Below are 15767 nucleotides of genomic sequence, written 5' to 3'. Positions count from 1 at the left end.
CTCTGTGATCTAATTGGATTTATCTCTCATCTCTTTGGTTTTATATAACATTATTAGACTTATTGTTGACTGACTTGTTGCATGCAACAAACCTGTTAATTTGCTTTCAATCTGGTTGTATGTTGCTCCAAAGAATAAGGGTGGCGTGTAAATTGTCTTGCATAAATTAAGAAAAAAGGCACACTAAAGTTGCATCTTCTCATCCCCCCCATAAAAGTGGTGAAAAATGAAGATTTACCATAATAAATGGCCACACTCAAATAAAAAGATATGTAGAGTAGTATCAATATGGATACACTGCAAGTTCCTTTGACCTGGGCAAACTTGCGCTGCCATTCTCCTCTTATGTATTAGCTGAACTCGGGAGCTGCTCAAGATTAAAAGTAATACTAGTGACCAACAAAATCAAAACAGTTGATATAAATACTTTACACAGAACTAAAAGGTAGAAAAGTCAGATAAATAAGTAGCAGATATCTTGAAGAATTTTGTTTGGTTTGTCACTACCAAAGAAAAAAAAGCCTTCCACTAACCTGACTTGCATATCCCAAACTAAATTACAGATCAGAACATGGTCATCCAATAAACTGTTGGTGAAATATGACTCAGACTTTAGCATCTATAAGCTAAAGACCCTATAAAGGGATGCAAAGTGTAGATAAAAAGATTGATATGTTGTAACGGGAATTTCAATCCACACCAAATATTTTATTTAGAAAATTCAGTGTGAGATGATTTACGGCTGATATATTAACCCAGTACTGATTGCTAAAATGGATAATTTATTTTCTAAAAATGGTTGGAAAATAGAGTGGCTCATTTACATGCATGTATTTATGTATAAATGCACATCCACTCCTCTTTTAGCAAGTACTTTGGTTAGACATCATACACAAATGCAACAGTAACAATCGTTCTCCGACCAAATTTTGTGTGCCTGACAACAATGCACATAGGAAGGAGAGTATTCTGTTTCTTGCACAAGAAAGTTAACGCAGTACTTCCAAAGTCAAGGCTGGGTACTATAGTATAGGAGTCCCCACCCCCCAGGCCATGGCCCACTAGTGGGTCGCAGCCCATTCGGAACTGAGCCACACAAGTGGCGGGTGAGCATGCAGGTGCAGCTTGACTTGTGTGAGTGGTGCGCATGCACGCTCATGCTCAAAGCTCTATTTATGTGTGCAAATGAAGCTATGTATGCTTGCCATCCCTTCCCCACCTCCGGGCCATCAAGCTGGAAAGCTTGGGGACCACTGCCATAGGGGAATTCCCAGTGAAGGCACAAAAGGAAAATGGACGTAATGCCTACTTATGAGGGAGGAACTCAAGAGTTCAAAAGCAGCCATGGCCTATTAGACTAGCAGGCAAGATTCCTTGCTTTCAGGTGGGTATGAGCAACTACAATTCTCAATGGAGCTATTAAACATTCTTCAAGAAATTCTCCTATTTGGAGAATAAGCAAAGTAAATGGACGTAAGTAGTGTAAGCCCTTCATTTTAGATCTTCCCTCTCAGTTGACTTCATAAGAGTTTGGTATTTAATTAATAGTTGGGTTGTTTGCTTTCCTTCTTTAAAAACATTGAGTTTAGCTGAATTGGTCTGTATATTTGTCTGGTTTTTTTGAGGATGAGAAGTTGGGCTCCAAATACGAGGCTTGGAATAGGATCCTCTTTGAACTGGGAAAATTAATTTAGTTGGGAGAGGCCAAAACATTAGGTTGGTTCACTTATGGCTTGTGGAGGAAAACGATAGTGGTTTTAAAGAGTAAATAAGGATCTCCTTATTTGTCAGTCAATGACTTTCATCATTTCTGCAAATAAATCAAAGGTTTTGAATATAGGGAGGTTAGAAATTAGTTGACCAGGCAACCTCATAAAGGCCAGCCCTGGTTTGAGCATGTTTGCCATTAATTTAGCAATTCTCAACCATTCAATCAAGTAATCTCCACTTTACTTAGGTCTGTACCAATGCTAGAAGCACTGGTTTAATATAATAAGAGAGAGAGGATTGCTTAGCAAACAGATACTAGAGGATTTGTCCCCACAAGACCCTTCCCTACATATCAATTATTAGTAGTAATTAATTATGAACATGTTATTTATGAATATGCTCACAGAATTTACTAAGCTTGATTTCTTACTAGCCAAAACGTGATTCATTAGCAATGATTCATTAGACATGATAATGCAACAGATTTTACAGATATCTCAACAATGAATTACCAAATCTCAAGATCCAAAAAACAGAGCAAATTACTTTGCATATTTTTAGTTATTGGCCCCAACAAACTCAGCATATACTTGGGGAGTTCAAAATCCCAACCAATCCAGACTTTTCTGATGGCTGGTAGGCTTACATACGATTCAGTCAATACCAGCTAATCTAAAGGCTTCATTCAGTAAAAGCAATTATCAGTCAGGTAAACCATTTGAAGGAGCTGAATTGACAGGCAGGAGATAGCACTAAGCATCTCCACAGGAAACAACATGAGTTTATCCCCAAAGACAACTCAGTGAAACTTTGCCAAGCCAGTTAACAGCTGCTACTTTTCACATACACTCTTCAGCTAGCATCATATATACAATGACCCCTAAATTTTACCGTTTCAGCATTTAAGAAACTGTATTTATTTAATACAATTTATTCTAGTCTTTTTAGATATGAGCTGGAGGATTCCCCAGGCCAGGGGTGAGGAACCTTGGCTCTTTTATGTCTTGTGGACTTCAACTCCCAGAATTCCTGAACCAACATGGCTAGCTCAGGAATTCTGGGAGTTGAAATCCACAAATCATAAAAGAGCCAAGGTTCCCCACCCCTGCCCCAGGCCTCCAAAACATCAGTTTTATTGGCTACTTGAAATCTTATTCACTTCCCATGTAGCTCTGGAGAGTTTTTTTCAACTCACTATCGTACTATCAAACGTAATTTTATACTCAAGCTCTATCTTTAAAATTACTTTTAATTTCTTTAAGAGAGCTTACACTACTGAATGTTGAATACAGTGTAGCTTTCTACTGTTTATATTTTTAAATGTTTGCCTACCATAAAGGTAAAAGTAAAGGTTTCCCAGTCATGTCCGACTCAAGGGGGTGATGCTCATCTCCATTTGCCAAGGGAGCCACCAGTGTCCCAAGACATTTCCATGGTCATGTGACCAGCATGACTATACCCTGAGGCGCCTGAAGTACTGTTACCTTCCCACCGAAGTGCTGCCTATTTATCTCCTCGCATCTGCATGCTTTCAAACTGCTAGGTGGGCAGGAGCTGGGGCAAGTTACGGGAGCTCACTCTGTTGTGCGGCACTTGGGTTTCAAACCTGGACGGTCAGCTTTGCAGCTGACAAACTCAGCATCTTTAACTGCTGAGCCATTGCGCCCTCTTACCTACCTTAAAGCCGCATGTATTGTATAGAGCAGGGGTGTCAAACTCAATTTCATTGAGGGCCACATCAGCATTGTGGATGCCCTTGGGGGGCCGGGTGGGTGTGGCCAGGGTGGGCACGGCCTACTGGGTGGGTGTGGCTGGAGTGGGTGTGGCCTACTGGGTGGGCATGGCCAGCTCTACATCGTTCGCGTCAAGGGTGCCTGTGGGGGCCTGGGCAGGAGTGGGACAGATCTGAGGGTCTCTGGCAGAAAGGGGTGGGACCGGGGCAAGTGCCAAGGCATGGTCCACTGGAAGAGCCTGCTGAAACTCCTCCCCCAGAGCCCATCAAGCCGGATATGTGAAGTAGGCGAGGGCCATTTGCTGGCCACTTCCAGGCGATAGTGCATTTCTTCATTCCTCACAAAGAGTGACACCTCCCCAGCATGCACCCAGGGGCAGGGCTGACGCAGCAGGGGCTGGTCCCTTGCTGTTTCCAGACGGTCTTGTGGAGCTAAGACTGAATGCGTTTCAGTATAGATGGCCACCACAAAATTGTACATTGGCTCCTGGGTGGCCAGGGCCGGGGCCAAGGCAGCGGGGGCCATTCCCTCACTGTTTCCAGGATGGCTTCGTGGGCCACATGAAACCACGTCACGGGCTGCATCTGGCCCCTGGGCCTTGTGTTTGACATGTCTGGTATAGAGTGTATGCTATAGAAATAAAATAAATGAAAAGAGAACACATTCAGCAATCTTGCTATCGGAAACACCTTGTGGTTTATTAGCAAGACAAGCAACTCCCTGAGGATGTACTGTCGAGGTTGGACACCATCTAACACAGTGTTTCTCAACCTTGACAATTTTAAGGCATGTGGACTTCAACTCCCAGAAATCCACATGGCTGTGGATTTCTGGGAGTTGAAGTCCACATGCCTAAAATTGTCAAGGTTGAGAAACACTGATCTAACATATACCTCTCCTCCTTTCAAACCCTCTGTGTGAATGTGTCTTCTAGTAGTCCAGCTAATGAGGAATGATGCAGTATGTTATACTAAAGGTCCTTAGTTTGATTATTCCTACAAGACAGAATTTTGCCAAGAGAAGATGCAAACATACTCACTCATTCGCCCAAATTGATACATCCATGCAGGACTTTTTTTGTGTGTCCATTCTCCTACTTTACCAAGAGAAGTGAGCAAGCTGGCTTTCGCAATCATATTTATCTCTGTTACTCCCACCCCTCAAGGGAGATCTGTTTATTAATGTGCCACTTCCCTTGATAAATTACTAAATAGAAAGAAAAGCCTTGTACTCAAGTCCTCGCTGCTCCTTCCCATGATTTATGCTTGCCATGTCAGCTCTGGCATTGGTTCCCATTAATTTGACCACTGTAGAAATCTTGATGTCCAAGAGCAGCCCAGGTTTTATTGGTGCAACCATTTAGAGACCCCTAATCTTTTTTTTTTCCCTTCAGGGTATAAAACTCTGCTGGAAGCTGTCAGTTTCTGCAAGATAACCTGGAGGTTTTTTTTTTTTTAAAAATCACAAATTAAGGCATCTGCATTTCATTACTGTCTGCTCTAGTTTGGATCCTCCAGATATTGCAAGATGTGGTGAAATTTCTTTGGTGTAGTTGATTTTTATATCCAGAATTGAACATTGTGGATTTAAGTTTCCACTAGAATCTGCTACGTGATGCATTCACATATACGTTAAAGTCACAGGGTTGATCTCAGACAATTCTACTGGCAAATTCCATTTTTCCCCTCTCCTAGTACAGGTTTCTAAGAAAGATGCAGGCAAATCAAAAGTTTGTTTTCCCTCTCTGAAAGGCTGCACAAACAAAAATATAAGAAGCTAAAAATATTTATTCAAATACAGACTTTGTCGATCACATTTGTAATGCATATATAAAAACAGGGTTACATTACAAATATTTATCATTTGTCTCAATTTGCTTGGAGAAATTGGGAGACTGCAAATACTAGTCCTCCTTTAGACATAGAAGCTGGATAGGTTACTTTGGGCCAGTCTCTCTCTTTCAGGCCAGCCCACCTCGCAAGATTGTCATTGTGGGGAATACAGGAGGAAGGGTCATTAAGCACAGCACCTTGAGTAATACAAAATAAAGGTGACAAATCAATCAATCTATATCCTTCTTTTATAATTGCCAAAATGTAAATTAAACACACAGGGAGGTTTTTTATTAGACTTCCACTATTCAACATCTCTGCTACCTAGTAATCCAAGACAATCACACACTTGTATACCAATCTTCAGTTTGCAATCACTGATTTCAGTTTCAAATGTACTTTCACATCCTAATTATGAAAAATATAATCTCTCTAATTTCCCAAAGTCAGATGGACTAATGAAATTGAAAGTTTACCTCCCAGTTGTCCCCACCTGTGTTTATTCACATAAGTCCCTCTCAAAGTCAAAAATACATAAACAAATCTGAAACTGCCCCTACCTCCTCCGCCATACTACTGGGACTTCTATGGCACAACCAGGAGTGCTGAGAAGAGCACAAGTAGTGTTGGGGCTTGCCCACTATCCTGCCCTGGCTCCCCCACTTTATTTCTCCATTGGATCAAGATTAAGATTGGATTAATCTGTAGAAATGCTGCTTCTATGGTGCATCATGCGTGGATAGAGAATGAAGGGGGGCGGAATATGAATAGGGAAAATATGGATGTAGGACAGGTATTATCAGCTCTGCTCTTTGAATTGTTAGATTGTGTTACAATTTGACATGTCAAGCAATGTCTTTTATGTCTATTTACATATACTAAAAAGCATACAGACGTGGTATGGATATAGACATTTTTCAATGCTAAATAACTAATCAAAGACCACATTACCTGCTTTGTGGCTAAATCCTTAGTTTGTCCCCTTTATTCTCATTCTGGGATATTATTAAGAAAACCAGAGGTCCATGCTGTCATTATCTAGCATTGGAAAAGCATCACCCCCACTACACACACACACACACACACACACACACACGAACACTGGATTGAGTATGCAGGATATTCTCATGGGCCACCCTCTGTGAACCTATATTTCATCGCCAAGAATCAACCAGTCATCTTTGACTTATGATGAATTTCTCTCTTACTGTTTGCAGTTGGTTAGAGTCTTGAAGTCTTCAAGCACCACTATCCTGCCCACTGGTTCTGAATCCAACCTTAGTCCAGTATTGTTCAACCAGGCAACAGTAAGTGTTCATGAAGTTTTACCAGTGGAAAACATCCCTCTGCTTGGTGGAAAGGACCCTTTCAAATTCCTTTAACTACTGCCTCAGTGGTAAAGGTTATTGACCTAGATTCCTCAATCTATCAGACACCCTGCAAGTTAACAAATACCATTGTGCCCGGTCCCACCCAGCTGATAAAGGATGAGAAGCTTTCAACTTGAGTTTTCCAGCTATTTTGCATAAATTAACTGAGAATAGTAATTTTCACTTGTGTGCCTTGCTCCCTGTTTAGACTGTGGCAAAGAACTACAAACATTACCTTTCCTTATAGTGTTTTTATGATGTACCATAATAGTGATTAATCTGTAAAAACATGGATCACCATGTTGTATACATGTTGATCTTGCTAATAGTGTGGGATATGATTGGATATCAGCATAAAGACAACATCTTGATATTGCTTTCTGGGAAAAAAATACTCCAGTTGCAAAACAAACCAAGAATAGTTGGGTATATAATTAAATCAAATTAAATAAAATATTTATTATGGTCATAGACCAGCACATCATATGTGTGTTAACAACTGAGGACTCCTAAGGTCACATTCCTTAAATACTTTTATTTTAGTCTAGGGTTGTGGCTCTAGTTCCTTAATCATTACAATACTATTTGCACATCTGCATGTAGTTATTCCACTTATCCAATAGTGCTTAATAGAAAATGGAAATACTGTCTCACTAATAAAGGCACAGGTACCAGCATTCACAGATGGACACAATGACAGTAGGAATGTTCTAATGGGAATTGGACTAAGATTTATGTGATGGATCAAAGTGTTTGGCTCTTCTATGAAGTCTCCCTCCTTCTGACATTCCATGGAAGCAAACATTAGACTTCGAACAAGCAGGATAAGAAGAGTGTTGATGCTTTTAAGTGTTGGTGTCAAAGACAACTCCTTAGAATATCGTGGACAGGTAAGAAAACAAGCCAGTGGACCGTCAAACAAATCAACCCAGATGTCTACTTGAGCCATAAATGACCAGGCTCAAATTATCCAACTTCAGACATATTTGAAGAGCTAGCTCTTTCAGGAAAGCTCTATAGCCAGTAAAGGTGAAAGGGAAGAGGATGACCAGCAGCAAGGTTGATAGACTCAGTTATAGTGATGATGAGTGCACCACTAAAAGACCCAAGTTAGGGATGGATCATCATGGAAAAAAATCTACCGTGTTTTCCTGAAAATAAGTCTGGATCTTATATTAATTTTTGCTCCAAAAGATGCATTAGGGTTTATTTTCTGGTTAGGTCTTATTTTCAGAGAAATACGGTACTAAATATGTCCATCTGGCTGACAATCTTAATTGGGGCTTATTTTTGGAGTAGGGCTTACATTACGAGCATTGTAAAAAATCATGCTAGGGCTAATTTTCCAGTTGGGTCTTATTTTCAGGGAAACACAGTATGTGGATGTCAGAAGTCAAAAATATCTGCCTCCTCCTCCTCCTCCTCCTCCAATTATCTGAGAACAAGGATGGTCATTTTTGTTTTTCCTGGACCTTTTATTCATTAGTCTTTCCCTTTGGATGGATATTATACCTCATAGGATAACCCATGTGCACCAAATTGTGCCTGCCCTAGAGGGAGGTGTGGCCTTAGTAGAAACTATTTGGCATTTGAAGATATAAGGCTCTTCCTTCTGGTAGATCTGGTCACTGTTACATTGCTGCCCTTGAGCCACACAACTGACTGCTCCAAAAACTTTCTACACCTATTAGATATAAACAGGTCATTCTCTAACCCAAAAAACCTGATGAGAGATAAGGACCATTAATGCAAAGAATGGAAGGCCTGTTAGATCTTTGTAAAGCCATGATCTGTATCCTGGTAGTGGTAGACATATTGCCCAAGGAAACTGGAGAGGTCTTGGGAATAAGGCCAGGATATCTGTTGAGCCTTACATGTAGGGTTAGCTACTTTCTTTTTAGTTAGTGTAAAAAGACTACCATTGTATTGTTCATGTGAGTTTATTAGGTTTTTAGTCTTTTTTTTACTTTGTTATTTTATTAGGTTTTTAGTTTATTTTTTATTTTACATTATATTATGTTTTTATGCATTGTTAGCTTCCCAGAGTCTTTATTTTGACATGGGCAGTCATATAAATCATTTAAATAAATATAAATGATCTCTTGTATACATGACCCAAGAGCAAGGGAAAGAAAAATTATTCCAGGAATTATTGTTGCATTTGTTGCAGTAATTTGTCTTCGTGTTTTATTTCTTTTACTGAACGATTATCTTGGTTCTATCTCTAACCCATGCCTCAGTGAAAGATTCCGTGAAGCCAACATCTGCTGTAACTATGGCCGTGACTATCATCATATCTTATCAAACTATTCTGATATTTTAGTTTCACTTCTAAGGAAGTAGATAGGGGAGAGTTTGGAGACAAACAATCCTTCATTATCTCTAAAATGGACAGATTAAGTACAAGGAAACAAGGTAATAAATGAGTACACATGTCAGGACGTTCTTGGACAGGGAAGTGACCTGCCAGCATTTTAAAAGATCATATAGGAACAAGAGTGCTTTTGTATATATAAAAATATTTTTTAATCATATACATTAAACCAATGAAAAATGGACACACTGTAGTATGCATGTTTAAAGTACTATAACCATCCCACAGTTGATTTTACTCCTGCAAGACAGATCCACTGGTCATTGTTGAATAGGTTTTTCTCTTTACCTGTTGCCCTCCTCTGTTTGTTGTTCTACAATATCCCCAATAATGCTTTGCTTTGCTTCCACCTAGGCTCAATCTCTTTGATGATTCTATCTAATATACTAACACACACGAATCAGGGGTATGAGGAGCATGGAAGGATATTCACACTACAATGTAATATTTACAATTATTTACAAAAAATCAAAACAATTAACAACCAAAATATTACTGAAAGTAATGAAGAATTGGTAGGACAAATAAATGAGGGAGGGAGGTTTGATTAGAACAGCTCTTAAAGCTAGCAAATTATTGTGAGGAAGCAAAATATGAAAGGAATGGACGGGAGATGAAAGAAATGGAAACCTGTAAAAACCAGTTAACTGACTAATATGGAGGTAACATACATTAGAATGAAAAAAAAATCAGTTGGTTGTTCACAAGAAATACTGTGGTTCTTCCTCCACATAGCTACATAAGAATAGATCCTGGTAATCAAGATGTATTGGTCAATGTATATAAAGCAATCTTTCAGTCAACCGTCAATCATGACATTTTCCCTGTATTCCCATACCAAGGTGTTTACCTGAACAAATGTCCCATCCATCCATCCCAAAAATCACCCCGAATTGTTCCACTTCAAGCCAGCTTCAGGTTCACCATGAGTTGGAGTACAGCTTATCCCAGTTTAGTGGAGACTCTTATAAGTGGAAGGACAATCATGCATCCATAGGAAACATCAGATTTAAACATAACTTATTTCTGTTCTTTAAAGCAATCCATTTAGTTAATGGCATTATCAAGCAGCTTTAAGCAATTACAACTACTTTTTATTTAGGTTTATATTTGTTTCGTATTGACTGGTATTTCTTGCCCTGTTTATATGCATACACATTTTTCTACCTCCAAAGTTATGCCTTTTCTTAATACTCTGAATCTTTTGGAAAAGAGCTGAAAGTTCAGAAAGGGCGAGTGAAAGGCTATCCTACAGGGCTTCACTTCACCTTCTTTGGTGCTTGATCAGAAAGGAAACAGGACTCACTCCTAAATGGTTGGATAGTCCTTCTGTGCTCCTGCTTTTGAAAATGAAGTAAAATCTTATTCATAAGACACCAAATCAGAAGCAATATTAACTTAAGCTGAAGCATGGGAAATAAATAAATCATCACAGTTCTGTATCAGGCAACTCCTTTATCGCTAAAAGAGCATGTGGCTGCCATGTGTAATTTTCTTTTGATTTTTTTTCCCTGTTCTGTAGGGTCACACTACTTGTTTATACCCCACTGCAAATACAATGTTCTGGCACAGGTGATGTCCTAAGAAACAAATTTCTTAAAGTCCTTTAGTTTTGCAGTTCAAAGTATTCCAAGATCCTTCTGGAGCAACACAAAAGCTGTCTGACAACCTTTAAAAATCATTAAGGCTCCTTAAGCCAGCATAAGTAAATGGGATTTTTGAGGAATCCAGGACTCAGCAAAGTTTTAGCCAAAAGATCAGAGGAAAGAACTTTGAGAGACACCTTGCATTGTACTTTCTGTTGAGTGCAGCAAAATTAAATTCCAACAATACAAACACTATTGTGATGCTACATCCATGACCAGCAACATGTATTAACTTATTTTTAAAATTGGTATCCATTTAACTTTGATGCCTCCTCCTTTTGCGATGACTAAAAGGCAGCGAAACACAAAGACCTTGAATTCATGTTAGTAAATCATATGCAACTGGATTTTGCCAGTATTGCCTATCCTCAGAAAGTGTGACATACAGAAAGTAGAAATACTACAGTGGTAGCCATTGTTATTCATCTGTGGGCAACTTTTTTGTGTATGTGGGGGGGGGGGGGATCATCCCAAGGATTGAAAACCAGAGTCACAAAGAATTATTTGGAGAGGGCAGCCTGAGGGGAAAAAAATCAGCCTTCCGTACTAGCAGCCTTTTAAAGTTACAGATGAACCTCCTCAGATTTAAAAGCTGACCTCATTTCTTTGGAGGTTGCTACGGTTTTATCCTCCTGCGTGAAATTAACATAAATGCAACAGGGCGGAACTGAAGTTTTACTCCACAGAGGCCTGCTGTGAATTCTTCTATGGCACATTAAAGGTTGAGTAGTTTACTGTGGCCTTCACATCAGCAGAGAAGCCATGAGCTGAAGGTATGGAGACATACTCTCTCTGAGAGAGGCCAATTTGATAAGAGAACAAATGAGGGAATCTGAATCATAGAAAATAAATTGTGTGCTATTTTATTTCACTAAACCCTATAAGCAAGAGGTATATGAGCACGTATACTCATCAACTTTCCCATAACCTACATGGCTAAAATTCAGTTACTTATCAAAGCTCATATCACAATAAAATAATTGATCTCTAATATGCTACTAGATTCTGCTTTGGGTTATAAAACACTCACATAGTTTAACCTACAAAACTATACTCAAAAGGTACCTTAAACTTACAACTTGGTTATAGTAACGCATAAGACTTCAGACACATGCGTTTCACAGTGGTTTTTCCCAATGGTATTGGCAAAGTCCTGGCAAACTTTCTCCTATTTAAGCCCAAATATTGCCATCAGTTAGAACTCACTCAACTGTTGCCTTATTTCCAGTTGTTCCCACCTTAAATATATTTGTGAAAGGAAGGAAGCTGGGGCATACAATCCAGGCACATTAAGCACTTGTTAGTCACATTTATTTAATGGAAGAGTTCTTAGCATTTTTCCACTGAAAACTGTTAAAAGTGCTTCAGCTAAGCTGACTTGTCTGTAGTCTCTCAACAACTTGAGGAGATCCTCCTCATAAAACCTGTACAAATTCTGCAAAACTAATTCCTTCCTTTCTTAACTGGTTTAAAAGACTGGAGCTGTTTGAAGCATGAAGTTTAACAAGCAAGCAAAACTCTAGATGAGAACTTTTTTCCTCTGTCCCTTCCCAGTTTCTGAAGAGGCGGTCCAGCATTTGTTTTTGTACTGTGTAAAGTGACCGTGCCCACTCTCATTTAGCATGGCAGACCCTTTCAATTTGCACATCTTAGCTTCCCAGTGTCTGCCAAGTTTAATGAGGGTCTTTGTTATCCAGAAGGACTGGAGTTTTAGCAAGACAAGCTGCACATTCTTTAAGAAGAGTTTGCAAAAGCAAGCGGGGCAGAGGTTGGTCCTATTATTTGTGCCATGTTACAAAACAGGGCCTTCAGCCACATGCAAGAAGTAAGAGGATGTCAAGTAACCCAGTGCTTTCAACAATCTTGTCTTTCTTAAGACACCTAGGTGCGTGCACACAGGGATGTTTTTATGATCAATGGTACAGTGTCATTCACCCACTCGAGAAGTGGGTCAGTCCAGCAAGAACATTCTTGAACGTGGATCTAGCCAGAGAAGGCTCTTTTACTCACCATCTACAGGGCTGAGGTAATCATGAAGATGCGTGGCCCCAGCTGCTGCTCCACTTTGCATGAGGAGGTCCCCATAAGGATTCGGGTGGCTGGCCATGAATGCCATCTGGTGATAGTAGTCTGCAGGGCTGGCTCCTGGTGGAGGATGGGGAAGGCCAAAGAGACTCCTCTCTTTCAGATGCTCATGAGCTACTGCACAGGGAACAGGACGGGGGGGGGGGGCAGAGGAGAGAATAAGGGTAAAATGTTTCCAGACCGCAAAATATCTGCGAAGTTGTTAGAATCTCCCTGTTCCCTGCCAAAACTGTGTAGTTGTAACTCTGACGTGTGCTTGCTCTGGACAAAAGTCACCAGACTGGGGGCCCTCTACATTCCTCTATTTCCGCAAATTTATAAACAATCTCTCATTTCTACCACCCCCCCTCCAAAATAATCCTGCTGTATGAACACAGAGTTCACAAGGGAGAAGGAAAAAGAGAGAAAGAGGGGGAGGAAGGGAATGGAGCAAAGGAGGGGAGGCTTCTGGATGCAGTAATGTTGTCGAAATTAACATCCTGCCTTTTACAAAAGAAAAAGACAGACAAAGCCTAGTTAATGAGAAGCAGCATAAGAAAATTAAAGCAGGGATCTAATACACTCTGTGTGAGTGTGTGTGTGTGTGGGGGGGAAAGAATGAGAGTGTTTTTTTTTTTAGTGTGCCTGGCAGTGGAAAACCATTTAGCTTGCCAGAACCAATTATCCTCACTTTTGCCCATTTGTGAATTTTCAAACTTGCCTGCCTCTATACCCATTTTACACTGAACTTATTTACAAAGGGAGGAGGAGGGACACACACACACACACACACACACACACAGAGAGAGAGAGAGAGAGAGAGAGAGAACTTTGAAAGCCAAGATCAAGACCCCTTTCTAATGCCAAATAATCATAACATTTCTTTTGCAGGAAGAAAGAAGATTCAGGGGTCATACTGAGAGGAAGAAAGACTATTAAGAGCAATAAAACACATCTGTAGCTTACTTAATGCAGAAGCTGGGAAGCTTAACACTTGCTAAAGGGAAAGGCCCCTGGGATCAACAAAACCAAGTCAGCAATGAGAGAGAAACTAGGTTTTACTAGATGCATTACATCTGTTTAGCGGAGGACAAGTCTGGCATCATCCAGTTCTTACTCTGCACAGGTGAAGTTCTAGCTTCATCCCGGATATACAGGAAGTGAAGATTAGATATTTTCTTTTGACTTTACTACTAAGTAGCAGATAAGCACCAATCTATAGAATCTTCCATATAGGAGAAGCTAGTCAGGAGGCTGCTTTTTTATTGAAATCCATTCTGATGCCACTTACTTTTGATTTTTTAAAGACCGTTTGCAAGAATAAATTAATGAACATGAATAGTATAGCTAACAGTATTCCCGATTATTATTTTAAATCTTCCACCTTTCCCTCCATTAAACAGATCTGCCTCCTCTTTTTCTCCTCCTCTTGACATTAGCTATAGTAAATACTTAAAGTATGTCTGGTAATAGATGGCAAATGGTGACATGTGATTTCTGGTCTACTTTTCATGTAGCCCCCCCTCTTCCCACCTCATTCTTCCCTTCGGATTCCTTGGTAATCTAGAGGTCAGACTGGAAAGTAAAACAAACAAATCTGTTCAGAAAGAAGGTAAGGGCATCATGCTTCCATATTATTACCAAGAAAACTGGATGGGTATGACAGGAAATCAGCAAGAGTCAAGCTTGATTAGAAGACTTGACCTTTGCTTCCCTTCATGAAGACAGATAACCAGATGTCGAGCAACAGTGAAAACTTTTGCCCTGCCAGCCTTTACACCAGTTCTAGAGAACATTTGGCCTGCAAGGCTGGTCACTTGGTTTGAGAATCTCACCCAGTATCCTTTCTCTCTTCCTCATCAGCCTGCTGCTGGCCAGTTGAAGAAGGTCTTAAACTGAACCATTGCTCTCCAGAATGGGACAATTTGCTGTGGCCATCTTGTTGTGTCCAACTTGCCACGGCCCTTTTGCTGCAGCCTTGGGACAACTCGTCATGAACGATTCCACACAGGATAACTCAATGCAATAAATGTTGTCCATCACTGTTTCTTTGACATTATTTTTCTTTGACATTATTTCCACTTTTGTCAATGGAAATAATGTCAAAGAAACAGTGGTGGCTAACATTTATTGCATCGAGTTATCCCGCGTGGAATTGTCCACAACGAGTTGTTCCACGGCAAGATGGCTGTGACAAGTTGGTTGCAATGAGTTGTACTAGAACCATTGCTCTCTGCTGTGATTATCCCTTTTCTTTGAATGCATACAATTCAAGGGTAGGCATGTATGAGTGTGAGGGCTACATCCATTCCTTCATGACCCAATCCTGTTGAACCATGTTTTGTCAATATTTTAACTTCCTTTTTTTGTCTTATCGGATATCATCATGAAATGAATCACAAAGTAAACAATGAAAAATCCATGGAAATCTATGATATAATCTTAAGTGTGTATGTTTCTGATCAGTATAATCCAAGAAAGATATTGTAGAACTGGGAAATATACAAACAAGATATGATATAGAATAATATTAATAGTGAAAAGAAAATGAAGAATATCAGTGGTGAAAAGAAAGTATAAAAGGGAAGTTTTCTTCCCTTTTATACTAGTATATTATAAGATATGTTGACCAAAACTACCTATGATGTAAGTTCACTCTGATTTCCCTTCTGTTGGAGAAAGGGTCAAAGATCAACCCACCCATCCTCCAATTTATTGGAGAATATGGGGAATTCTAGGATCATATACAGGAAGAACCTGCAGAGCAGCTTTGGGTTCCAAAAGGTCTCTTGTATGATCCAGCAAGGTTCAAGTTGTGTGATCCAAGAATTCCTGTGTCTGTATATACAGGGCTTTTTTTCTCGGAGAAAAGGTGGCGGAACTCAAACCTGGCCACGCCCTCATCAAACCCTAGGACCGCCCCTTTAGAGAACAGGAATGCAAGTAAAATTTGGGAGGGGCTATTTCCGGTGTGGGAGGGGCTATTTCCGGTGCGGCCGGCCCGGAAAAAGGTGCCGGAACGCGGTTCCGCCGCGTTC

General features: G+C 40.0%; 1 protein-coding gene across 1 annotated transcript in view; it reads right to left on the bottom strand.

The window, feature by feature from the left end:
• The window catches only part of GLI2 (GLI family zinc finger 2), a 204943-nt gene that overhangs the window by 30633 nt on the left and 158543 nt on the right, over positions 1-15767 (bottom strand). The window contains exon 6 of the mRNA XM_015817638.1: positions 12676-12867. Within this exon, the coding sequence (XP_015673124.1) occupies positions 12676-12867 (192 nt within the window). The remainder of the gene's footprint in view (positions 1-12675; positions 12868-15767) is intronic.

This window comes from Protobothrops mucrosquamatus, unplaced genomic scaffold (assembly GCF_001527695.2).
Source record: "Protobothrops mucrosquamatus isolate PMUCROS unplaced genomic scaffold, P.Mucros_1.0 scaffold613, whole genome shotgun sequence".
NCBI classification, from domain to species: domain Eukaryota; kingdom Metazoa; phylum Chordata; class Lepidosauria; order Squamata; family Viperidae; genus Protobothrops; species Protobothrops mucrosquamatus.
Note: the sequence above shows the minus strand (reverse complement) of the source record. Positions and strands in the feature narration are given on the sequence as shown.